The 26,670-nt window shown below is 36.2% G+C and overlaps 2 protein-coding genes across 3 annotated transcripts in view; one reads left to right on the top strand and one right to left on the bottom strand.

Annotated features, from left to right (window-relative positions):
* The first annotated feature begins 597 nt into the window (after window positions 1-597).
* On the top strand, window positions 598-23,854 carry EIF3M (eukaryotic translation initiation factor 3 subunit M). Of its 2 annotated transcripts, none has more exons than XM_080814985.1 (11): window positions 598-731; window positions 3,095-3,227; window positions 4,189-4,327; window positions 4,611-4,734; window positions 4,889-4,983; window positions 15,990-16,073; window positions 17,041-17,140; window positions 17,752-17,833; window positions 21,919-22,062; window positions 23,136-23,193; window positions 23,660-23,854. In XM_080814985.1, exons 1-11 carry the CDS (start codon window positions 690-692, stop codon window positions 23,778-23,780), a joined length of 1,122 nt encoding a protein of 373 aa, XP_080671111.1. In that variant the 5' UTR covers window positions 598-689; the 3' UTR covers window positions 23,781-23,854. The 2 variants fall into 2 exon arrangements, with proteins under 2 accessions (XP_080671111.1, XP_080671110.1); XM_080814984.1 differs by having other exon boundaries at window positions 23,133-23,193.
* Window positions 23,855-23,995: 141 nt separating this feature from the next.
* The window catches only part of CCDC73 (coiled-coil domain containing 73), a 107,727-nt gene continuing 105,052 nt past the window's right edge, over window positions 23,996-26,670 (bottom strand). The window contains exon 17 of the mRNA XM_080814982.1: window positions 23,996-24,468. Coding sequence (XP_080671108.1) covers window positions 24,247-24,468 — 222 coding nt within the window. The 3' untranslated portion in view covers window positions 23,996-24,246. The remainder of the gene's footprint in view (window positions 24,469-26,670) is intronic.

Below are 26,670 nucleotides of genomic sequence, written 5' to 3'. Positions count from 1 at the left end.
CATCCAGGACTGCCTTTCTAATTACTTTGAGACGCTTGTGTCCTGCACACCCGCTGGAATGTAAGCGGCAAGCGGGAGCTTCTTTTGGAAACTAAGGTTATCCCCCGCGCAGAGAACACTGCCCGCCAGCAGGTCTCTCAATAAACGCTGAAAAGTGGGATAAATTTTAGCCCGAAGAAAATTGTCGGGCCCAGCAAATAACGTAAACCCCGAAGGCTCTTTTCGTACTGCCAAGAACCAAGGCTCGGTGGCTGGGGGGGAGCAACAACAGAGGCGCCGTGCGGTGCAGCCAGAGAGGCTGGCTGGCAGAGGGGATGTGGCTGCAAAAGAACAACTATTTGAGCACAGTTTTCGTTGGCCGAACTGGCTTAAGATTTCATTAAGGAGGTGAATGAAGTAAGGCGCAAGGCGTGAACTCACGCGAACGGAAAATACGCGACACCATTCTAAAGGCTAGAAGCAAAAGGCGATGCCACGGCTCCCAGTAGACCGCGTCCGCGAGACCCGCCCAAGTGCGCGCGCTCCCTGTGCAGCGCGCGGTGGGATTGGCCCTCTGGCCCTGCCTATCTCGGTGACCCCGCCCTGCAGGGTAACCCGGAAGCGGTTGTGAGGCAACCCGTGCACTACAGCTCTCTTTCCGGTCGGCGTGGTTTTGTGAGCGGTGCGACTGCCGTACCCGGGCCTTCAACATGAGCGTCCCGGCGTTCATCGACATCAGTGAGGAAGATCAGGTGTGCTCCCAGGCAGCGAGTGCCTCCAGGACGGGGTTGGGGGAGACTCAGGGGTATGAAGGGTTGAGCCAGGGCCAGGCGGGCGGCACGCCGCCCCGCGGAGCCCGCTCCGGGGCTGAGAGCCGCAGCTCACTCCCCACACAAGACAGTAGGGAGGGAGGCCGGCGGTGAGACGGGGCGCGGCGCTAATTTCTGGCTTGGAGTTGAGGTAGCCCGCCAACCGTTGTTTCCAGCGCGTGGACCGAGGTTTCTTAAGGCCAGCTTCCTGGTTGGCGACGGGAGTCTTCCAGTCTGTGTCACTTCTGACGACACTACTTTTTGACTGGGAATGGTGCCTGCTTCCGTCTCCCAGACGCAGCCACATCCGGGGTGGGAGATGGCGAATCTTTAGACGGCGTAAGCAGTCTAGGAAGAATTATTTTATAGTAAAGCTGGAATGGTTTTATTTTGTGATCACAGAGGCAAAGGTGACCCTATTTTAAACGGAGGCCATACTTTATATTTTTACTTGTACAAGAGTGAGAGTTCTGCAATCTGAAAGTAGGTCGTTAGTTTCACCCTCATGCTTTGAGGCATACGTCTGGTGAACCATCGTAATATTTTAAACTTTTTTATTTCGGGCTTGGTCTTTTGTATGCATGGCGGATACTTCTAATTTTTCCCATAACAAAAGTTAAACTGTAGTTGATGGGACGTAAACCCGAAATTATTTTCGCTAAGTTTATTTTGTAGAACTGAAAACCATATTCTGTGAAGTCGTAGGTGTTTTATATTTTTTGCTACCCCACTAACATGGAAATTTGGTTTCTATAGAGTTGAAAACACCATTACTATTCTAAGGTAACTCTTAGAATTACAGGTGTTGATTTTTACTCCCCATGGTAGAAGTGCAGATCCTCAGCCCTGAAGAACCGACTAAGAAGGGGAAAGGAAAGGAAGGCGATAAGGAGGCACTGGGGGAGGAAATAAGGCTAGGGAAGGAGTTGAGCACATTAGAAAGGAAAATGTGGGGGGGAAAGCATATATGGTTATTAATGAAATGTTACTAACAAATTGGCTATTAGATTACCCCAAAAAAGTATTTGATTTTAACATAGGAAAGAATTTGTAGATGGAGGAAGTTCTTGTTGATGGCCTTATTTTAGTTTTGAAGATGTTAGTTTCATTTCTGGTTAGGTTATGCTACTTTTGTAATACATCAGTTTGACATCAACCATTCCTTTCAGGTAGATATGTGATTGCTTCAGAATTTCAACTTTGGTCAGATTCTGTGTTTGAGTAGACTAGGAAATGGAGTTCAGAATTTTTTCTTTTCCTTTACTGGTCCTACTCCACAACTACTTGTAGCCAGTGAGGATGACAGATAAAAACAGTAAAATGCTCTTTGATATGGTGATGGTGGTTTCACGAAATCTAGTTTATAATACCAACTCATAGGTGAAGTTACTGTGTTGTTATCTGAAAGGATAGGGCCATCAGATATACAAATTTAACATATCTGTTGTAGGTAGCCAAACATGTTTGTGGGTTTAGGAAATGTGATACCTGTGCATTTACTAATGGTATCCTTTCATCTCCCTGCTTAAGTTTTCATTTTATTATCTTAAATACCATCTACATTGATGTTAGGCTGCCATAAATACCAACCCCTCAAAAGGGCACCTTACTGAATATTATATATATGTTTTAGAGTATAAAATGTCTGAATACCTGGATGTGACATTGTAGTTACAGGTCCCAGGGTGCTTTCTGATTCAGATATGTAGTTTGCATTCTAGAAGAATAGTTATAAGGTAGATCCAATTTGAAAAGTATTATATTCAAAACAGTCAAAGGCATCATTTTTTATCTGTTTCCCAGAATGCTTGTCTCATAGGTTCTCAAACATTTTATTAACAAATGATTACCTTCATGAATGGCAAATGTCTCTAACTTTTTAAATTGTTTATATTATGTGTACTTGAGAATAATAAAATTAATTTCTTTAAAACAGGTTGAATTTACCAGGTCAGATTAATTCTCCTCCACACACAACCCCCTCATAAGCACTTTAGATATATATTAGAAGTTTTTGTGTGTACTGGAAGTTCAGCAGCAGTAGGTGGTAGGAGAGAAATTCTGAAGGTGATCCACGTGGGTCATACTGGGTTTGTGTAGCCACTTGGTTTTGTAGAGGAAAACCTGTGGCTCCTGTAGGGTTGTGAGGGGGACTGAGGTGGGAGAGAGGCACTTCAGCATAGTAATTTAAAGTCATTAAGTATAGTATTTACTTCTTATTTTTTCAAAAAAAGAATGGTTTGGTATCTTGAATTTTGGCATTGTCAGTTTTAGAAGTGCATAGCAATCTTAACTTGATTTTACAGGCTGCTGAACTTCGAGCGTATCTGAAATCTAAAGGAGCTGAAATTTCAGAAGAGAACTCAGAAGGTGGACTTCATGTAGATTTAGCTCAAATTATTGAGGCCTGTGATGTGTGTCTGAAGGAAGATGATAAAGGTTTGTTTTTAATTTTTTCTGTAATGTTTCTTATTAATCAGAAAGGATCTACTTTTAAATTTTTCTTGTAAAGTATATTTGTCTTGGACTTGTTAAGCCCTGTTGTCTTTTAATCTTAACCTTTGCACATAATTTCAGGTTATTCTAATCTGTTATACCTGTGAAGTAAGCCTATTTTGAGAAAACATCTTTTTTAAGAGCTAATGTTTTTTGAGTGTTAAGTGCATGCACTCAATACTGGTAATTTCAGAATGAACTGAAGAAAAGTGAAGCTCTTCTTTCCTTTTCATAGTTTTACATTAATACTAAATGGGATATAATTTCCAGTAATCTAAAAGACAGTTAATTATTTGGCTGATGCCCTATTTATTGACATAAAATGGGAAATTTTGAAAATTGGGAGTCCTATAATCTTTAGTTAAGGTTTGAGATTAAATTTGGTTTGTAGTTAATAACTTACAGTCAGAAAGCAATGGCCCAGCCAGGAAGTTGATCACTTTCATTTCTCAGTAATTTCCTACTTATATATAAACGTTTTCTTCACTTGGGAAAGCATTTTAACTTGATCGAAGGAGTAACTTCCAGACAATTTAATATCTTGGCAGTAAAAATTGAAACCATATATATAGACATGTATATCAGTCTTCTGTTTTACAGGTTGGAAACCAAATCTTAGATAATAATTTCCTTTTTCTTTAATAAAATGTACAGTGTTTTCTGGATGTTAGCTGTGTAACAGAATTAGTTTCATTTGAATTCATGTATAATATATTTTTAGCCTAATGCCCACCATTGAAGGAAAAGTTTCCTTTGGTGAAACTGTTTTGCAGGAGGTAGATTACATCTTCCTAAAGTATCTTAACTTTAATGGTCTTTGATGTATTAAAACACTGGAAATACATATTTAATTAGACACATTAAGTATGATAGTATCACTCTTGTGTTATCCATACATGTGTAGATGTTGAAAGTGTGATGAACAGCGTGGTATCCCTCCTGTTGATCCTGGAACCGGACAAGCAAGAAGCTCTGATTGAAAGCCTGTGTGAAAAGCTGGTCAAATTTCGGGAAGGTGAACGCCCATCTCTGAGACTGCAGTTGTAAGTTAAGAACTGAAAGAGGCTCGGTTTTTTAAGAAGCTCTTTTTATGTCGCTGTCATTTAATGGTTAGAAGCAAGAATTACAGAACTTGACTGTCACCTGTGGCTCTGATTGGTTGTGTTACCTTGGACAGGTCATTTAACCTTTCTGCACCCCATTTGCCTCCTTGTAATGTGAAGTTATTAATGTTGTCTCAGGTTTGTTGTGAGAGCAGATAATCTCAACTTAATCATCATAGTTACTGATCTGAAACACTGTTTTATTATTTTTTTTGTTAACCAGGCTAAGCAACCTTTTCCATGGGATGGATAAGAATACTCCTGTAAGATATACAGTATATTGCAGCCTCATTAAAGTGGCAGCATCTTGTGGGGCCATCCAGTATATTCCAACTGAGCTGGATCAAGTGAGTTACTGTGTGGAATACTTGTTCTGCTTATAAGAAGTGCAGACTATATTATAATTAAAATAGCAAATATGTATGTTCTAAATGTTACCTTTTAAATGATGAAACTATGTTCATCTGTGCCACTAAATTCCTCCTTTTGTCAATCCTGTAGGTTAGAAAATGGATTTCTGATTGGAACCTCACCACTGAAAAAAAACACACCCTTTTAAGGCTCCTTTATGAGGCACTTGTGGATTGTAAGAAAAGGTATTCAGAATTAACGTACTAACTTAAAACTTCACAGGCAATATAAGTAGTTGAGGCTGTTTTTAAAAACAAGTGAGGTAAGTGATTTTGCTCTGTTTTGTTCTTCACAGAGTTGCTGTAAATGTATTTCTGTAAATTTCACCTACTAAGTTAAACATAACTACAAAGTTTAAAATAGTTTTCCCCATCTTTAAACATTTTTAAAAGCAAGATTTGCTTTTGTTCTAAAAATGGTACAGCTGTTAATCTGAAAGCTCTGTGTAACTTTAGACTAAGTTATTTAATGATGCTTTGATGTCTTAGTATGGGATAGTGCTACCACTTTTGTTTAGTGATAGTGAGGGACTATTAGTCAGTTTCCACAATCAGCCTCTTACATAAACAGTGCCCCCAAGATCAAATTTTGCAATAGACTTTACGAAATGAGTACCTATTGAGCTTCTGCAAGGTCTTGGGTTTCAAAGGTTTGTAATTCATCCTAGCAAACTTCATGCCTAAAATACTTACTCTGTATACCCAGTTTTAGGATGCTTACCAAATGGTTGGTTTGGCTCAGTTTTCAGAACTAGTGTTAAATGATAATCTTACCTTTTTGACCTAGCTTTTCAATTTTTCTTTTCATATAATGGTTAAATACTTTTAGAAAAAGAAAAAATAAATAGTCTTCCCTTTAGTTTTATTGTTGCACAATTTTTATACTGGCTTATAGTACTGGGTATTTAATGTATTAGGATCAACAAGGTTAATATGTTTCTAGTATGTAATGTAAACTTTTTGCAACTATTTAAATTTAACAATGTAAGAGGAAATTTTTGTTATTAAAGTTGGAACGTTTTATCAGAAAAGAGGAGAAGTAGGGGATATTGCACTAATAGCCTGTTTCATTCTGATCAGTGGCTACCACCTATTATAAATCGGCAGACTTATGACAGCATTCTAGCCAGTAGTCAGTAAAGTGTTAAGAGTAAATAGTTTATAACAAAGACCATTTCAAATGGAGAGAGCATTAAAAGCTGTTAGAGAAAGAATCCTTATTTTCATTCATACTTCATATGGGCAGGCTGTGCATCCAGACTACTGGAATTTCAAGTCTTGGCTCTCCTGCTTGTTGTATGACTAAATAACTTAACCATCTCTGTAACTCTGTTTCCAGTTTCAGAGTGGAAATAGTAGTAATACTTCTCTTATAGGGCTACTGAAAAGATAATATTCATCTACTTTTTAACACAGTGATTTCATTATTGGGACAGCACTCAGTAAAAGATGATTCTTACTATCCTTTTCATTTTTCAAGCTCACCTTTAAGAAATTAGTCTTTTTTCTGATAGAGCAATTTAAAATGATGAGTGTTATGGTTTCCCTCTGAATGTCTAGTGCTTATCAGATATGAGGAGTACTTATTGGATGCTGTCTGTAATTGCTGTTTAGTAGGTCTAGTATGTAGAAGGGAAGTGACTTATTCTAAGGAGTTCCAAATCTAATTTTCAGAGAAATTGAAATAGGATATCAGTACCCATTTAAGCTCTACTAGACATGTCCGAATGTTAACATACCAGAAAACACCTGAAGTATTTGGCACGGATGATCACTTTTTCCTTCTTGAAACACATTCTTCAGTTGGTTTTTGGGGCCTCCATCCCTCCCTGTCATTGAAGTATAGTTGACATACAGTACATTAATTTCAGGTGTACAACATAGTGATTCTACATTTATCTACAAGGGGCTCCTCTCTCTCTCTCTCTCTCTTTAAAGGTTTATTTGAGAGAGAGAGAGCATGCATGAGTCACAGTGGGGGGTTGGGCAGAGGGAGCGAATCTTCAAGCAGACTCTGCTGAGTGCGGAGCCTCATGCCAGGCTCCATCTTAAGACCGGTGAGATCATGACCTGAGCCGAAATCAAGAGTCAGACGCTTAACTGACTGAGCCACCCTGGTGCCCATCAGTTCTTCTCTTCATTCACAGCTTATTTGTGGGTTCCTTCTCTTAGCATTAGGATAACTTATTCTTGGAATGACTTCTGCTCAGTTACATTTATTCCCTATGCATGTTGTTTGTTTTGTTTTTTTTTTTTGGCTATGATTTTGGGTGAGGCTGAGTACCAAATGCAAGATTGTCTTTTGTATTGCTAAGTTGCTAAAGTTCAGTGCAAGATACTTCACATCCCTGTCCTTACCTACTAAAATGCCAGTGGTGCTTCCCAGTCATTAGAACAGCTGCAGCAGCTCCCATGCACTTACAAATGCTCTGGAGGGCACCTGGTTGAGAGCCACTGCTGCCTGAGTGCTCTCATTCAGTCACATGCCTTTAAATACTATTTACATGCTAGTGGTTTTCACGTGTTTATCTCCTGTATTTCTCTTCTGAACTCCAAATACCTAGCTATTCCTGTTGAACATCTCTGTTTACTCAAAAGACATCTCCTACAACAACTGCAAAAATGAACCTTTTTTCTTCCTAAAAATTTTTTTTTTTTTTTTTACCTTCTCCAACTCAGGAAATGCCATTTCTATGCTTCTAGTTACTCAAAACCCAAAACTGGGATTCCTTTGTGGTTCCTGTTTTTGTCTTATACTCCATATCTAATCCAATATCAACTCCTGTCAGCTCTGATAAATCTAAAGTCAGTCCAGTTTCTCACTACTTCGGATGCTACCTTGTGGTCTAAGCTACCGTTATTTCTTATTTAGATTTTTGAAGTAGCCTCTTAAATGGTCCATGTTTGGGTCTTGTCCCTCTACAGCCAGTTCTTAATATAGCTGCCAGAAAGTTCTGTTTAATATGGAAGATCAGATTATGTTTTCCTTCTATTCAGAACCCTCCAGTGGCTTCTTCGGGAGGCCAAGCCAGCTCTAGAATCTTAGTACTGGCCCTTCTGTGTGGAGCACACTTCTGCCAGGTAGCCATGTGGCTCCCTTTGGCTTCTTCAGATCTGTTCTCTTGTTATTTCATCAGAAAGTACTTCTCTGGCCGGCTGTGTATATAACAATATCTCCCCTACACCCTTGCATTGTTTTTGTTTCTCTCATCCCTATTTCATCATTTCCTCCTTGGACTTCTTACTAACAGACTTACTATATTTGAATGTTTATTATCTGTCCCCACGAGATTGTAAGTTCATGAGGGCAGGGACTTTATTACTCAGTGTCTGACATGTGGTAGGCACTCCATATTTGTTAAATGAATGACTGTTTATGAAATATGTTGCAAAAGCAGAGATGTACAAAAGCACATGAAGTGGTAGTTTATGGAATTAGAGTGCATGCCCTTCCTGAAGGCTTTTAGATTAAAAAATGTTAAAACACCTTGAAAGTATAAGATCCCTGGTTTTTTCCCCCCGTTTCCGATGTTACAGAATTAGTTTCCAGTATTCGAGTGTTGGTTCCTTCATTTCTAAGAATAGGTGCAGTCCAGTGATCACTCCACAGTTCCTGTTTTCCTCCACCTCTCAGCACCATGTGACTTTGATAACCCCTTCCCTCATAGAAACTTCTCTTGACACCTCTCCTTGTTTTTCTCCAACCTCTGTGGCAGTTCATTCTCAGAATTATTCTCCCTGTTCCATTAAATACTATTATTACTCAAGATTTTGTCCTAGGACCCTTTTTTCACTCACTCTGCCTGGGTCATCTTATCTATTCCCATGGCTTTTGTCATCTACTGAATGGACATCCATGTCTTTTTTTTTTTTTTTTTTTAAGTTTTATTTATTTGACACAGAGCGCATGCGCGCACACAAGCAGATAGAGCAGCAGGCAGAGGGAGAAGCAGGCTCCCCACTGAGCAGAGAGCCCGATGCAGGGCTCGATCCCAGGACCCCGGGATCATGACCTCAGCCAAAGGCAGCCGCAAAATGAGCCACCCAGGCACCCTTACATCCACGTCTTTAACACAGGCTTCTCTTCTGTGCCTTGGATCCTGTGTTCAGGTGCTTTCTACCTTTTTCTGCATGTTTCCACTCAGGTGTGGCACATAGCTGCCTCAAACTCAGTGTGACCAAAATGAATTGGTCATTTTCTCTCTCTCAGTCTCTTTTTTCCTAAGTGAGACATCTTGAAGTGTAATCAATTTTTCTCCAGTCTGCAACCATAATGATTTTGTGAAATACAAGTTTCAGCAAATTTTTCTTGAGGATATATTGTAAAATTCATAGCATGTAAGACCTTTCTGACAAAGACTCCCAGGTTACCTACTGAGGTAGCTTGGGCTTGGAGAATGTGATAATAATCATGCCATTTTTGTGTGATACGTTGACAGACTACAAAAACTGCTTTGTTTAATGGATATTCCCTCCCTCCATTTCCTCCCAGCACACAAACCTTTCCTCTTGGTTATCACACCCAGGATGTCGTGAACTTGTGTCCACTGTAAGAGCACCCTGCTCTTTCCCAGTCTAGACCAGGAGCTGGCACCTTTTTGTATGGTCCACAAGCTAAAAGTGGTTTTCACTGTTTTAAATGGTTAAGAAAGAAAATCAAAGGGAGAATAATACTTCATGACATATGAACATTATATGAAATTCAAATTTCAGTGTCCATAAAATTTTATTGGAACAGTCAAATTTAACTCATTTATGTATGGTCTATGGCTACTTTTGCCAAGACTAGAATAGTTGCAACAGAGACCACTGTGGCCTACAAAGCCTAAAGTACTTCCTGGCTGGCTCTTCACAGAAAGTTTGCCTGCCCTTGGTCTGGATGACCTACATTCAACTTCATTTCTCTGCCTAAAGCACTACTCTGTCATGGTGAGGTTAAATGCCTCTCTCCTACAGCACCCTCTACTTTTATCATGGCATAAAACAACCTTAGAGGTTTGTGAGATTGTACATTCAGTGAAGGCCAGGAACCTTATCTGTCAACTATTGTTGACAGGGTATTTGACAAATGCCCAGGGTATTTGACGCATTATGGGCCCTGGATGAATAAATGCTGCCCACCCTAAGGAAGGTAGAAGAGGATGGCTATTTTATTCAAATAAACAAGTTGCTATCACGTTGCTGATTTAAATTTTAAGATTGGTTTTTGCCCAATACACGTAAAATGTAATTTTCTTTCCTGCTTCTGAATTACAATTCTGAGATACATTTTGCCCTTTTAGTAAGAATGCTTGTATCTATGGGTCCCATCCTTCATTATTTTACTTATATTGGTGGTTGATGAGTGCAAATCATGTAACTTTTTTTGAGCCTTGATTGTATGTCAGACACTGTGCACTTTAAATGAAATTTTTTATCTGGTATTTGTGAATTCAGGTCTCTTTAGCTGATAAGATACATTAGGTTGAAATATATTGTGGCTGCTAAAACTGGAAAATGAAATGCACGTGTGTTTGTAGAGTATCTCAAGATAATTAACAATGAGTAAAACAGGTTTTCATTAAAATTTCTTCAGGGGGCGCCTGGGTGGCTCAGTGGGTTAAAGCCTCTGCCTTTGGCTCAGGTCATGATCCCAGAGTCCTGGGATCGAGCCCCACATCGGGCTCTCTGCTCAGCAGGGAGCCTGCTTCCTCCTCTCTCTCTGTCTTCCTCTCTGCCTACTTGTGATCTCTGTCTGTCAAATAAATAAATAAAATCTTTTAAAAAAAATTTCTTCAGATTCTTACAGTTCTGTCACTGTATATAAGATGCTGGTTACCACTTCTGTATTTACATTTGTATTTTTTTAAAAAGATCTATTTTATTTTATTTTATTTTTAAAGATTTTATTTATTTATTTATTTGTCAGAGAGAGAGCACAAGCAGGGGGACCAGCAGGCAGAGCAGGCAGAGGGAGAAGCAGGTTTCCTGCTGAGCAGAGAGCCCAATGCGGAACTCGATCCCAGTACCCTGGGATCATGACCTGAGCCCGAAGGCAGACAGAGCCCTGAACAGACTGAGTCACCCAGGAGTCCCAAGATTTATTTATTTTAGAGCAAAAGTAGGGGGAACAGGGAGGGAGAATCTCAGGCTGACTCCTCATTGAGCATGAAGCCTGTCATGGGTCTTGATTCTATGACCCCAAGATCACGACCTGAACTAAAACCAAGAGTCAGACACTGCGCCACTGAGGCACCCCTACATGTGTATATTTTAATAAACCTTAGTTTGTAGAAGTTTTAAAATGCCATTTGATTTTTTAAAATAAATTATACAGCTCCTAGTACAGCCATTTCTTAATATAGCTGCCAGAAAGTTTTGTTTAATATGGAAGATCAGATTATGTTTTCCTTCTGTTTTGCCCAAGTTGAATTGAATATAACTGTCCAATGATTCATCAGTTTAAAGGAAGAAATAAAGGGTAAAGATAAACATTTTATTTTCTAAGACCTCAAATTGAATGAATACATTTTGTGCTTTTTACTGCAACTGAAATTGATCATCTGCATAATTTTAAGGATAATTTAATTGGAAGAATATTTTTAGTAGAGTTACTTAAATACATGGTGTTGGCTCAGCTTCGGCCATGCTATTCTAATGATTTCTAGAACACAAAACTTTTTTCCCACCTAAGCCCTTTGTACTTGGTCTTCCCTTTGCCCAGAAGTTACCCAGCCTTCACCTCCAACACTTTTTATGGCCAGTTATTTTATTTTACATCCTTTATATTTCATCTTACATGTCCTTCCTTTAAAGAGAGGCTTTCCCTGTGTACTCCCTGTCTCTGCTTGTGTTACTCTTTTACATCACTATTTGTTTCTTTCATGGCACTTACTTGTGGTGGGATTTTTTTTATCACTTTATTTTTTCATCATAATAGGTACTCTAATTCCCATTCCCTATTTCACCCATCCCAACACCCACCTCCCTCTGATAACCATCAGTTTATTCTCTGGGGTTGAGAGTATGTTTCTTGGTTTGTCTCCCCCGCGCCCTTTGTTTTCTTTCTTAAATTCTACATATGAGTGAGATCATATGGTATTTGTCTTTCTGTGACTGACTGACTTATTTAGTATTCTCTAGTTCTATCCATGTTGCAAATGGCAAGTGTTTTTTTTAATGGCTAAATAATATTCTCTTGTGTTTGTATGTATACACACACACACACACACACACACACATATATATTTATCTTTATCCATTCATTTATTCATGGACACTTGGGCTGCTTCCACAGTTTGGCTATTGTAAATAATGCTGCTGTAAACATAGGAGTGCGTGTATCCCTTTGAATACACACTGGCTGTGCCAGTTTGCATTTCCACCAGCAGTGCACAGGGCTTCGCCAACACTTGTTTCCTGTGTTTGATTAGCCATTCTGACAGGTGCGAGGTAACATCTCATTGCAATTTTGATTTTCATTTCTCTGATGATGAATAACATTGAGCATCATTTCATGCGTCTGTTGGACATCACCCATTTTTTAATTGGATTATTTGTTCTTTGTGTGTTCGAGTTGTATCAGTTCTTCATATATTTTGGATCCTAACCCTTTATCAGATATGTCATTTGCAAATACCTTCTCCCATTCTGTAGGTTGCCTTTAGTTTTGTTAATTTTTTCCTTTGCTGTGCAGAAACTTTTTATTTATGATGTAGTTCCAGTAGTTCATTTTTGCTTTTGTTTCCCTTGCTTTGGGAGACAGATCTTAAAATATGTTGCTTCAGCTGATGTCAGAGAAATTACTGCCTGTGGTCTCTTCTAGGATTTTTATGGTTTCAGGTCTTACATTTAGATCTTTAATCCATTTTGATTTTATTTTTGTGTGTAATCTAGTTTCATTTTTTTGCTTGTAGCTGTCCAGTTTTTCTAGCACCATTTGCTTTTCCCCATTGGATATTCTTTTCTCCTTTGTCAAAGATTAATCAACCATGTAATTGTGGGTTTATTTCTGGGTTTTCTCTTCTGTTCCATTGATCTATGTGTCTGTTAAGTACCATACTATTTTAACCATCTCTTCATGTTTTAATATGAAATCTGGAATTGTGACACTTCCGGCTTTTTCTTTTTCAAGATTGCTTTGGCTGGTTTTTTTTGTGGTTCCATTCAAATTTTAGAATTGTTCTAGTTCTGTGAAAAATGCTGTTAGTATTTTGATGGGAATTGCATTAAACGTGTTTTGATAGGAATTGCATTAAATGTGTCGATTCCTCTGGGGTAGTGTAGACATTTTAACAGTGTTCTTCCAACCCATGAGCATGTAAATGTCTTTTCATTTCTTTGTGTTATCTTGAATTTCTTTTATCAGTGTTTTATCATTTTCAGAGTAGAGGTCTTTCACCTCTTCGGGTAAATTTATTCCTAGTTATTTTGTCATTTTTTTGTGTGATTGTAAATGAGATTGTTTTCTTAATTTCTCTTTCGGTTTCATCACTGTTAATGTATAGGAATACAGCACATTTTTGTACATTAATTTTGTATCCTGTGAATTTACTAAATTGATTATCAGTTCTAATAGGTTTTTGGTAGAGTCTTTTGGGTTTTCTGTATATAGTATCATGTCATCTGCAAATAATGAGAGTTTTACTTCTTTACCAGTTTGGATGCCTTTTATTTTTTTATGTTGTCTAATTGCTGTGTCTAGGAATTCAGTACTGTGTTGAATAAAAGTGGTGAGAGTGGACATCCTTATCTTCTTCCTGACCTCAGGGGAAAAGCTCTCAGTTTTTCACCATTGAGTATTTTGCTGGCTGTGGGTTTTTTGTATAAGGCCTTGTTTATGTCCAGGTGTGTTCCCTCCAGATCTGCTTTGCAGAGGGTTTTATCACAAATGGATGTTATAGGGGCGCATGGGTGGCTCAGTTGGTTAAGCGTCTGCCTTTGGCGCAGGTCATAATCCCAGGGTCCTGGGATCGAGTCCCACATTGGTCCCCTTGCTCAGCAGGGAGCCTGCATCTCCCTCTGCCTGCTGCTCTCCCTGCTTGTGCTCAAACTCTTTCTGTTTCTGACAAATAAATAAAATCTTAAAAAAGAAAAATTAATAGGCAATTAACTTTAAAAAAAATGGATGTTGTACTTCATCATATGGTTTTTCTGCATCTATTCAAATGATCGTATGGTCCTTATCCTTTCTGTTATTGGTGTGATATATCACATTGATTGCTTTGTGAATACTAAACCACTCTTGCATCTGTGGAATACATCCCATTTGATCACAGAATATGATTTTCTTAATGTATTGTTGGATTTGGTTTGCTGATATTTTGTTGAGGATTTTTGCATCTATGTTCATGAGAGATATTGGCCTGTTCTCCTTGTTTGTGACGTCTTTATGTGGTTTTGGTATCAGGCCTTATAGAATGAATTTGGAAGTTTTCCTTTTCTATTTTTTGGAGTAGCTTGACAAAAATTGGTATTAACTCTTCTTTAAATGTTCTGTAGAATTTGCCTGCAAAGCCATATGATCTTGGACTTTGGTTTTTTGGGAGTTTCTAAATTACTGGTGCAAGTTCATCTCTGGTAATTGGTCTGTTCAAATTATGTATTTCTTCCTGCTTTAGTTTTGGTAGGTTATAGGTTTCTAGGAATTTACCTATTTCTTCTGAGTTGTCCAATTTGTCTGTATGTAGGTTTTCATAATACTCTGTTAAAATTGTTTGTTTCTATGGTGTTGGTTACTTTTCTTCTTAGTGATTTTGAGACCTCTCTCTCTCTCTTTTTTTTTTAATGTAGTTTGCTAAAGGTTTATCAATTTTATTGATCTTTTTCAGAGAATGAGCTCCTGGTTTCATTAATTTGTTCTGTTGGCTTTTTTTTAGTTTTTGTATTATTTACTTCAGCTTTGATCTTTATTATTTCCTTCCTTTTGCTGGATTTGGGTTTTAAATTCTTTTTCCAGCTCCTTTAGGTATAAGGTTAGGTTGTTCATTTGTGATTTTCTTGCTTCTTGAAAGTTGGTCTGTATTGCTATAAACTTCCCTCTTACTGCGCTTTTGCTGCATTCCATAGATTTTGGATCATTGTGTTTTCATTGTCAGTTGTTTCCATGTAATTTTTGATTTCCTCTTTGATTTCTTGGTTGACCGAGTCATTGCTTAGGAGCATGGTATTTAACCTCCATGTACTTAACGCTTTTCTTAGATTTTTTTTCTTATTGTTGATTTCTGGTTTCATAGCATTGTGGTCAGAAAAAAATGCATGGTATGACTTTGAGTTTTGTTTTTTGGGTTTTGGTTTTTTTAATTTGTTGAGACCTGTTTTGTGGCCTAATGTGATCTATTCTGGAGAATGTTTTTTGTGTACTTGAAAAGAATGTGTATTCTGTTTTAGGTTGGAATGTTCTGAATATAGCTGTTAAATCCCTGTGGTCCAGTGTGTCATTCAAAGCCACTGTTTATCAGTTTTCTGTTTGGATGATCTGTCCATTGAGTAAGTGGGGTGTTGAAGTCCCCTACTATTATTATACTACTACTGATTTTTTTTTTATGTTATTCACTGTTTTATATTTGGGTACTCCCATATTAGGTGCATAAATATTTACAGTTGTTAAATCCTCTTGTTGGATTGTCCCATTTATGATTATATAGTGTTCCTCTTTGTCTCTTGTTAACAGTTTGTGTTTTTAGATCTATTTTGTCCAATATAAGTATTGCTACCTAAAAGCTTTCTTTTGACATCCATTTGCACATTAAGTGCATCTTCTGGTCTGAAATGAGTCTTTTGTAGGCAGCATATAGTTGAGTCTTGTTTTTTTAATCCACTCAGTCACCCTCTTTCTTTTGATTGTTTAGTCTATTCAACAGTCAGAGTAATTATTTATGTATATTTATTGCCAATTTGTTACTTTGTGATTGTTTCTGTAGATTTTCTCTGATCCTTCTCTTGCTTTCTTTCATGGTTTGTTGGCTTCTAGTGATAGACTTGGATTCCTTTCTCTTTCTTCTTTGCATATCTATTACTGGTTTTTCATTTCTAGCTACCATCATGGCATTTATTTGTTAGCTGTTACTTTTCCTTAGTTGTTGGTCTTTTCTACTAGAAGGAAAGTTGTGTGATTTTTCCCGTAGAGCAGGACCGTGTCTCTTGGTAACCATTGTATGTATCATCAACATGTAATGATATTCTGAAATTTCTAAAGCAGTATTTCTTTTTAGTGATGCTGCTTCAAAAGTCATGGTGGAATTGCTAGGAAGTTACACAGAGGACAATGCTTCCCAGGCTCGAGTTGATGCCCACAGGTAATGTTGAACATGTTGTCTTTCTGATGGGAGCAACCTGCAGCTTGGAGGTTGAGCTCCAGCAGAAATTATGTTTGCATCTCCCAGCCCAGTGATCCCGAGCCATTTGATACTGTGTGCTCTGTGGTGATTCCAGTATAGATACTAAAATCCAGGGCTTGGTATTGGAATAACCACAGATTATATGTGGAATAGCCACATCATACTTTCTGTTTGAGGTATTGCTGGTTTGGGTGTGATGACCCCAGCCTGAGAAGTAGAACCTAATTTCGGGTTGATTTTATCTTAATGTTAAAAATTTGTAGATGAGGAAAGGTTGGTAGCATGCTAATAGTTAGCCCATTGCTAATGAGAATAAGGGCTTCAAACAATCCTAGGTCTATTTAGTAGCAATAATAATGGAATCAGTTTTTAAATCTGTGAAACAGAAATAACTTGTCTATAGGGTATGGCTTTACAGGGACCTAGGTGTTGCTAGAAAGTGTAGTTTGTGGAATATTTAACTCTGAGGTAAGACTGTTTGCATTCAAATAAATACTCCACCACTTAATTAGTACTTTCTGGACAAGTTCTTTTGGCGCCTGTTTCATCACTGATAAGAGGCATGATAACGTAGTGTGTCAGGGTGTGTGAGGGTTAAGTGAGTTAATGCACGTAAAGCACTCTGTCTTGCACCTGGGAGGATGCTGCTGCTGTTTTAATTACTCTTTTACTATTTTGGTCATGCTTTCTCTCCGCCTATGTTTTTGTTTACAACCACTTTATTATTATCTTTTGTTAAAATAGATACACCTGATACATAGATTTTTTTGGCCTATTTTAATCTCAGTTTTGTAGCTTTTTTTATGCTGTGTATATTAACTCTTAGATATTTTACTGAATTAAATATATTTTGCAATCTCTCAAAGTTGGTGAAAAGTTTCTGAATCTCAGGACTCTAAGCTTGTATTTTTGTTTTTTAATAAAGGTGTATTGTACGAGCATTGAAAGATCCAAATGCATTTCTTTTTGACCATCTTCTCACTTTAAAACCAGTCAAATTTTTGGAAGGCGAGCTTATTCATGATGTAAGTACTTTATCTTTAATGTGAAAAATGTTCTTTTTCCTAAATGTAACCTATTGAAGCAGAACTCTTTGTATTAATGAACATGACTGTTAGATCTGGAAAGAGAACTGGTGTTTGTTTTTTTTTTCTAGTATCAAGAACAGAATGAAATTTAAAACCAGCCTTTTTTTCTAGTCACAGAATGTACCTGTTCTTTTTCCCTTTGCTTCATCTCCATACTTGCCTGACTATTATGAATATAAATAATATGAATTTCTTTTTATATATAGTTATCTTCCCAGTTAGGAAGATAAATCTGATATTTAAGAACACATGAACATACTTCTCAAGTATAAGTATAAATATTTTGGATTAGCTTCCGTCTGCATTGTGCTGTTCCCACCGTCTTTCAGGGTAGCTCACTTAGAGTTCACTGTATTTACTGATTCTTCATCTAAATGAGTCTTAATGAAAGCAAATGGTTTGGATAGTAATTTGATCAAACAGATTGCTATTTCTACACTAAAAGAAGCATTGAGAGTTTTATTGCTGTGCATTAATGTCTTAAAAATAGGTTGAGTATAAATCTTGATTCTGTATTGAATAATTTATCTTTATTTTTCTATCTATAGCTTTTAACCATTTTTGTGAGTGCTAAACTGGCATCATATGTCAAGTTCTATCAGAATAATAAAGACTTCATTGATTCACTTGGTAAGTTTTGGAGTTTATTCTTTGTGGGGGTATAAAGAAAGATGGGAACATGCTCTTCAGGAACTCTCATGTACTGTAAAATCCAGCAAATATGACTTTGGCCTTTTGTTTAGATTATCCTAACCAGTGAAATATGATAAAACAAGAACAAACAGTGAACAGTTTAAAAGATTATTCAGAATGAATTGGGAATCAGAAACAAGAAGATGTAGGAGGTAGCATTTGTGGTAGAAAGAGCATGAAACTAGTAGTCAGAAAACCTAAGCCTTTTTTTTTCTCTCTATAAGAGGGTTGTTGGAGTTTGCGCCCTCCTATGAGGTCTATTAGACCATGCTTCTTTGAGGTAAAGTTCTAGCAAGAAGCAGGTGTTGGAGCAGATTCAGATACAAGTAGTACCACTGATACATGTGTTTTTAAATTGTGGAATGGAGGATGGAGCAGAAAAGCAACTTAAAGGATCACCATTACTTTGATCACAGTGGTGACTTTTAGAAGTACTCATTTTAACAGCTGACAAAATTTCATGACTTAAAGCTACTTTATTATTTAAAATAGAATTGTTTATAGAAGACCCTTACTCTTTATATTTTTGGTAATGTTTAAAAAAGAAGCCATAGTTACATAATTGAAATAAGTGGGTTTTTTTCCCCTGTAACATACTTTATTCTTAGTACACACTCCCTCCTTGATATTAACATTCTAGAAGTATATGTATTGTTAAGCAAATCTAAGTGAAGCTGTAGGTGGAATTAGAAATCGAATTACATGATGGGAGAAACTTTCTTTACTACAGTTTGTTGAAGACAGCATAGTCTGAGCTTTATATGATTTTCATCTTTGAATTTTTTTCTAGAGGATCAGAGCTCTGCATTTGCCAAACTGAATTTAATCTTATCCTCATTGAGCAAATTCCATATATATTCAGTATTTAATTTCCTTCTGCAGCCTGTTTTTAACATACTGAAATTACAAAGAGAAAAATTAGAAAATCTGTAGTTGAACAGATTTAAATTGATCTAAAATCACCAAGTTTTTTTGGAGAGTGAAGTCAACTATGAAACTGAGGTGCTTTGTTTTTCTGCTAGGCAATAATCAAAACACCTTAGTGGTTTGTTATATTTTCCATGTTAATACTGAATTGTTAGTCTCGTGGTTTGAGATACAGATGAAGGAACTTATTTATAATCTTATTTTGATTATACTTATTATCCTCAATTTGGCAATCATTAATTCCTATCATATGTATATTTTGTGCAGCCATTGGAATTGGGGAAGATTGAATTATCCTAAACATAATAAGGCATTTGAAATATACCAAGATAAAGTAGATGCAAGTGTGTTTGTGTAGAATGCTTTGCCAGGTGCACTAGACCCAGAAAACCACATTCTGTCCCAGTTAATTTGTTTTGTGGCATGAAGCTATGTGATGGAATGTTAATGTCAGCAACCTCTTTATTTACGCACCAAGGAAAAAGGAGTAGTAATTAACACTTTGACACTCCCCCATTGATGTGTAATTGACTGTTTCAAAGGAGCACTGGTTCATAAGCTATTGCATGCATTAAAATTACGTTTTCTGTATTGCAGCATTTTAAGACGGGTCAGTGACAATGCAGAAATTGCTCAATGATGCACATTTTTTTATTACTGCATTAAGGTTTTGACATATTAGTAATGAATAAATGTTTCCATAAAATTAGATTTTTTTTATAACTTTAAAATTGAAATATGACACGGAACACTGTGACTTCCTCTTTGAAGGTAGTGTTCTAGTTTCATGAAACAAAGCACAGCTTTCTACAAGTCTTTAACTCATACTTCACTGGCTTAATAGTATTGATTTTGAGAATGAGTTCTAACATGCAGGTTTCCACATGTAAGATAGATAATGGTTTTACATAATCACTTTAGAAATAATCTTCATTTCTCTGGTAAATTCTTAAATTTATGGTAAGCTTATAACTACACAAAGAGTAGCAGTAAAATAGTATTTCGATTATATCTTAGAAACTTCAGGAGTGAGTATCATTTTATCATACTAAAAGAGATGCCCAGAGAACTGGAAATGTTACGGAATTTTCTTATATTAAAAAATAGTGGGAAAAACCTTTAGTAGTTCTCTGTGATAGGAAAAACATAACATTTCTAATTTATGGTGCCAACTGGAAGTCCAGTCCCTGTTTTGCCTTTAGTTTCTTGAACATGTATGCAAATAAGCTATCTTTTATTAGAAATTTGTAAAAGATGCTTTCGGCAAAACATCTTATTAAATGTGTTTATATTTGGTTTTTTACATGTATTGCTAACTTTATTACAATTGAAAGTCTGGTTACAAATGTCTAGATTCTACAGGTGGCATCACTTTATCAAAACACTTTGTTTTATTAACACTGACAACTTGGGCCAACAGTAAGCATTATCCCGTGTCAACTGAATTGCCCTAACATGTCTACATGTAATCTGGTGTTATACAGTTGCTACCTTCTTGCTTCAGAAAGTTAATCAGCATCTAATTTGCATTTGTTAATTAGGGTTAATGTGCACTAATTGATTTTTTGATGCTTGTAGATTTCCATTAAACCCAGTTAGCAATACTTACTTAGATACCTCATTCATTTGAGTTATGATGATCATGTTTTTGTTGAATCTGTGCCAAATAGAAGGCCTGCATCATAATTACAGCTAATTAACAGATGATTATGTCCTGTATTAATGGGCTTCCTTTGTCTTCTGCTAATATGTGTTATAAATTTCAAGTTTATTTATGGAGTGCTTAGAACTTTTTTAACAATAGAAACTTGAGGCTCTTAATTATTAGAGGGTACATGATTAATCATTTGCTCAGTTTACATAATTTGAAATTTTAGAGAAAAGGAGCATGTAATTTTAGATTAATTTTAGAAACTTGTTTTTATAAGTTAGCATCAAGTCAAGTATATATGATACTGTGTTATCATTCAGTTTCCATTTAGGAACTGGCAATAATTAGATATTTAGGATTTATAAATGTTTATGTGTATCACTAGTCATTTGTAAGCAAATGTATTTTTTAGGCCTAGTACTGACACTTTGACTAATTAAGTCATTTAATCTCTTGGCTCTTCAGCTTTCTTTTTTTTTTTTTGCTCTTCAGCTTTCTTATTTTTTGAAATGAAAGCATCAGGACTGGGTAATTTATTAGGTTTCCATTTGGGTCTAATAGTTGTTTGTGATCTCAATAATTGTTAACAGCATGTTTCACTAGAAGTAATAAGGCAAAATTGGAATTATTTATGCAGTTTTGTAGTTCAGGTATCACTGTTAATGGTACTATTTAATTTTATCTGGTAATCAATGTAGCCTATAATTGCTAAGTAATGAACGCACTTTCGACTTAACTGTTAAATCCAGAGTGACCTGGGAAATGGAATGTTTTCAAAACTGAATGTATATAAAAATATTTTAAGGTTTTGTGTGTACTAGTAATACTGACAGAACAAAAAGATAAGGAATCCTGTGTTTAAATGGAGAGCAAATAGTAAAAATAAGCTTAAATAATAAGAAAATTTTTTAAAAGATTTTATTTATTTATTTGACAGAGAGAGACAGCTAGAGAGGGAACACAAGCAGGGGGAGTGGGTGAGGGAGAAGCAGGCTACCTGCTGAGCAGGGAGCCCTAGGCGGAGCTTGATCCCAGGGATCATGACCCAAGTTGAAGGCAGACGCTTAACGACTGAGCCACCGAGGCGCTCCTAAAAATGTTCTTATGAAATGAACTTTGTGCATTTTATCTCCTATAATGTGTAACTATAAAAAATGTAAAATGTGCAGAAGTTCTAGGACTTAAGCAAAATACCATTTTATAGCCCATTCTTAACTTTGAACCGATGACCTGTGGCACTATAGCAGTTAAGAAATGTAGCTCTAGAAAAATAATGGAGTAATACTCCATAATTAACTATAGAGTGAGTTTATGGTTTGCAAATATAAGCAGCTTTGTCAAAATTACTCTGTAAATGCTCAGTGACTTTTGACACAAGAGTTGTAATTGTGCAGATCTTTAACTAGTATGGATGTTCATCAGACTTTACCACTGTGTTATTCAGGTCTGTTACATGAACAGAATATGGCAAAAATGAGACTGCTTACTTTTATGGGAATGGCAGTGGAAAATAAAGAAATTTCTTTTGACACAATGCAGCAAGAACTTCAGATCGGAGCCGATGATGTTGAAGCATTTGTTATTGATGGTAAGACAATTAGAATATTTTCATTTTTTTCTTAGAATTTCTCTCTTATCTTGTGAAATATAAGATTTTATATCTTAGGGTGCCCTTATATCACTCAGAGCATACAACTCCTGATCTCAGGGTCATGAGTTCAAGCGTCATGTTCAGCATGGAGCCTACTTAAGAAAACAAAAAAGATTTTGTATTTTGAAATTGAGTTGTATTCTGACAAAGCTTGGTTCTTTTGTAGCAGATGTGTATGTTTAGATTTGTAGAGTATATTTTTAGTAGAATGAAGATTCAGTGGAAATACAAATTGCTCTGTGGTTTTTGGTATTCTGTCCCTTGAAATCATACAAAGTAAAGGCCTTTAGACAGTATACCATAGTGGTTAAGAGCCTAGATTTTAGTATTAGACCTGGGTTTGAGGGCCAGGTCTTCCTTTGTAGTGTAGGGAGTTAATATGTGGTTGGGAGGATTAAATGAATTAATGCAAGTAAAGCACTTTATTTAGCCCAGTGCCTGGCACATAGTAAATGATCTATAAATATTAATCATAATCCATTTTTTATCATTGGCTAAAAACAGGACCTTTACCAACAATTACATTATAATACGATTTAATTGTTAATCAGATTTTTTTCCTGGGCTTCCTAAGTTTGAAAGAACTTTGAAGAATTGTCCAGTCAAGGTTAACGTACAGAACTACTGACATGGTTTCTTCTTCTTTTTTTTTTTTTTTTTTTTTTGACATGGTTTCTTCTTAATGCTGTAAGTCTCAAACTATCCTATAAAGGAGTAATATCTTACTAGGAAATTATTTTTTCTCCCATATGCAGTTGTAGGGGAGAACACTTAGAATACTTAATAAAAACTGTGATATTTAGTATAGATTCACCCAGCAAGCATAGGACAAATGTGTGACCTTCCTCTTGGTTCCATCACACTGTTGGGTTTGTGACTAGATTCAGAGAGCTGGTTTATAAAATGATTTTGAAAATTGTCAAGTTTATTGTGGTTTAGTTTTATATCTTAGCTGTTTTTCTTGGGGATTTTCCATATAACATATCATGTAAAACATCTTTTTTCAGCAGTAAGAACTAAAATGGTCTACTGCAAAATTGATCAGACCCAGAGGAAAGTAGTTGTCAGGTAAGACACACTTAAGACTTTGCAGCATTTTGTAGAACAATTTAGTTTGTTCTGATTATTTCACTTAAATGTTTAGAGAACCAAGGTGGTGTTCTTAATCCATTGACTGTAGTTAAATAGTTGCTATTTATCATAATTTTATTAAAGTTCAGACTGAATGTGATTAGCTTATTTAATGAAAGAGTCCTATTTTCCAGCACATTTCATTTAATGGCTTAGCATTGGCTAGAATACTAATGACTTTTGTGTCTGGTTTATGTAGTTCAGGAAAGTAGAAGGTTTAGGATCAATATGATAAAGATTTTTTTTAAATGATTTAGAGTGGTAAGAGAAGAATTAGAAGCTTAGGTCTTTCATGTATATTTAACCTTGTTTTTAACTAGATATAAGTGTGTAGTATTATAAAAGAATGCCAGAAGGATAAAAAGTTGACAAATAACTTTGTTTTTAATTTTTCAATTTTTAGTCATAGTACACATCGGACATTTGGAAAACAGCAGTGGCAACAACTGTATGACACACTAAATGCCTGGAAACAAAACTTGAACAAAGTGAAAAACAGCCTTTTGAGTCTTTCTGATACATGAATTTTTATGCTATATATAAAATTTTGTTCTTTTTGGAAAAAATCTAAATCATAGTAAAACAAACTGAAATTTGACTACAGTCTGGACATTTATGTCTTAAGTTTAAAAGAAATGTAAAAAGTCACAAGTTTCAGAGGATACAAAGTAATCAGTTGCAAAGAGTCACTATCTATCTTGTATATGGCTTAAGTTGTGTTCTGCAAGGAAGGGGGTTAAAGGTGCAATAGCTTTGATGAAAGGATATATGGAGGAAAGCAAATTTAACTTAGGGGAATTGGATGCGGGCAGCCATTTTATCTATCTTAAATAAAACATTTGTAAAAACATAACTTCATCACATCAAAAAAACCTGGAAAACTGAGTATAACTGTAAAGCTTTAGGTGCAGCAATTTGTTCTAGTCAAAACCATATTATTGATATTTCAGTTAAATCAGTTCACCACTGAAAGCATTTATCAACATTCTTTTAATCTGTCATTTTTTCCAACATCTCTTCTGCTTTTCTTTTCTTAGGTTGGTTGTCATTCTCTAAGCTTAGGAAGTTTTCAATTTCGTTAATTTGATTTGTTACCAGGCTCTGCCAGTCATCTTCACCAGCAGATAGTGCTGCCGCATCAGTAAGATCTTTAATCTTGGTTGCCTGAAAATGGCTTTGGAGCAGAACTGATTTCAGGGGCTTTATTTCCACCTAGGAAAGACCAGACTTGTTTTGCTTACCATTGAAATTACTCGTTTTTTTTTTAAGTCCTTAATAAGAGTTAAAAGAAAATCCTTAAAGCTCTGCAATTATTAGTATGTGAAAAAGCCACCATTTTTCTTGACTAATTTTCAACAACTACCTTAATTTGGCATGAAAAAAACCAATAAAATGTGAATCTGGAGGCTTATGCCTATGTAGTAGCTCCTTAAGTTCCCTAATAAAGTCTAGGGATACCATGAACATTTTCTGAAAAGTCTTAAGCTTACGTTGAAAGAAAAGATATTTAAAACAATTGCAGATCAAAATCTGTTTTGATTTCTCTTCCCTTCCCAAATGTGTCTGTTTTGTGTCTTCTAATCAAAACCAGGAGAAAATTAAAAATGCTAATGGAGGAGGGCACCTGGGTGGCTCAGATGGTTAAGTGTCTGCCTTCAGCTCGGGTCATGATTCTGGGGTCCTGGGATTGGACTCCCTGCTCAGCAGGGAATCTGATTGTCTCTCTCCCTCTACTGCTCCCCCTGCTTGTGCTCTCTTATTGTCAAATAAATAAACTCTTAAAAAAAGAAATGCTAACAGAGGTAGACTGCCATGTAGAAACTGCCTTTTACTTTGATTCCTCTCCTGCTTCAGAGCACCATTGTTAGACAAAATGGAAAGAGCAGTGAGGTATTTGGAAGTTGGCATGTTTCCAAAGCACTGCATTGGGTAATACTTTTTAAGACGGTATTATAAAAGTTTTTCATTTTAAGATTTTTTTTTCTGATAGTAATTATACTTTTTCCCCTATTATCTAAACTTCCAATAAAGAAATGAAAATCACTAGTCATCTGTCCAGAGAGACCAGTCAACATTTTGGTACGGCTTGCTTCTAGTCTTTTTTTCTAAGCATATTTGATCATTCTATAGAATTTTGTATCTTGGTTTTTCCCTTGGTGAGCTGTTTCCTAGGTCTTAAAGATTTCTCATAAACCATTGTCAGTGACTGCACAAAATTTCTTGGAAAAAAAAAAATGGTCAGTGGTCTTCTGATTCCAGACAAAATCTGGTGGTAAAAGGCTATTATGTATTTTAGAAATAAAGAACAGAGTAAGAATTACATTCAAATTACCTAAAATCTCAACTATCTTTAAACATTTTGATGTAAATATTCTGGTCTCTTCTGTGTGTATATATATACTTGCAAAATCTGGATCATAATTATATCATTTTCTGTTCTGTGTTTAAAACATTTAATAGTATTTTCCTCTTAAAAGTCTAAGAATATGGCTCCATTATATTCCATGTTCCATAATGTAGTATGTTGAAGTTGCTTGGAAATCCTTACTATTGTAAATTAGGCTATAATGAATATAATTTGTTTACAGATCTTTTGAGTATTATCTTACATTAGAATCTCCCCATTAGACTGGAAACAGTGGCATATGCATAACATTTTCAAAGTGAGATTATATAGTGATAATTTTTCAGTGAGCTTAAATGTTTACATTTAACCTCAGTTCCCTAAGGGTTGCTCATTTTGGATGGATCTATTTGGCTCGTGAGAATTCTACAGTCGGCCACAGTCCTCTTGAACTCTTAGCCTCTGATCCTTGTGGTGATGCTGTGTTCATAGCTGACTGCCTGTGTCTTTATGAAATAACAGATGAAAAACCAAAGTATCAGCACAGGACTTCACAGAGACCACGGGCAAGTCGTTTAAGTTTTGTGGCCTCACTCTTAGCACTGTTTAGTTGCAAAATGCTATTGTCGTGTAGCTGATAATGGATAAAAATGTGTATAAATGTGTATTTCTGATAATATCTGGCATGTAAGTACCCAGCATATGCATTTAGCTCACAGGGCCAGAATGAATGTAAGTTATCCATGCAGTATGGAGAATGACTGGATCTAGAGAAATACATCAAATCTAAATTTAGGTTGCCGATTTTGATGTAAACTGACTGATGGTCTGTATGATTTAATGGGGGTCTCTCACAATGCTTGATGCATTTTGGTGCATTTGATAACAAGTTCAGATTACTAATTTTCCAGAATCTTTGACTTTTTAACTTGATGGAAAGAAAAAAGACATTAACACATACCTACTCTAGTTTCTTTCCCCTTAACTACCTACTCATGGGAGGGGAAAGAGCAGGTATGACTGGAGAAACAAGATGCAGTGTCGATGAAAGTTTACACTTAACAAAACTT

This window comes from Martes martes, assembly GCF_963455335.1.
Source record: "Martes martes genome assembly, chromosome: 10".
Classification (NCBI taxonomy): Eukaryota; Metazoa; Chordata; class Mammalia; order Carnivora; family Mustelidae; genus Martes; species Martes martes.
The sequence above is the reverse complement of the archived record's forward strand: the minus strand, read 5'-3'. Positions and strand labels throughout refer to the sequence as shown.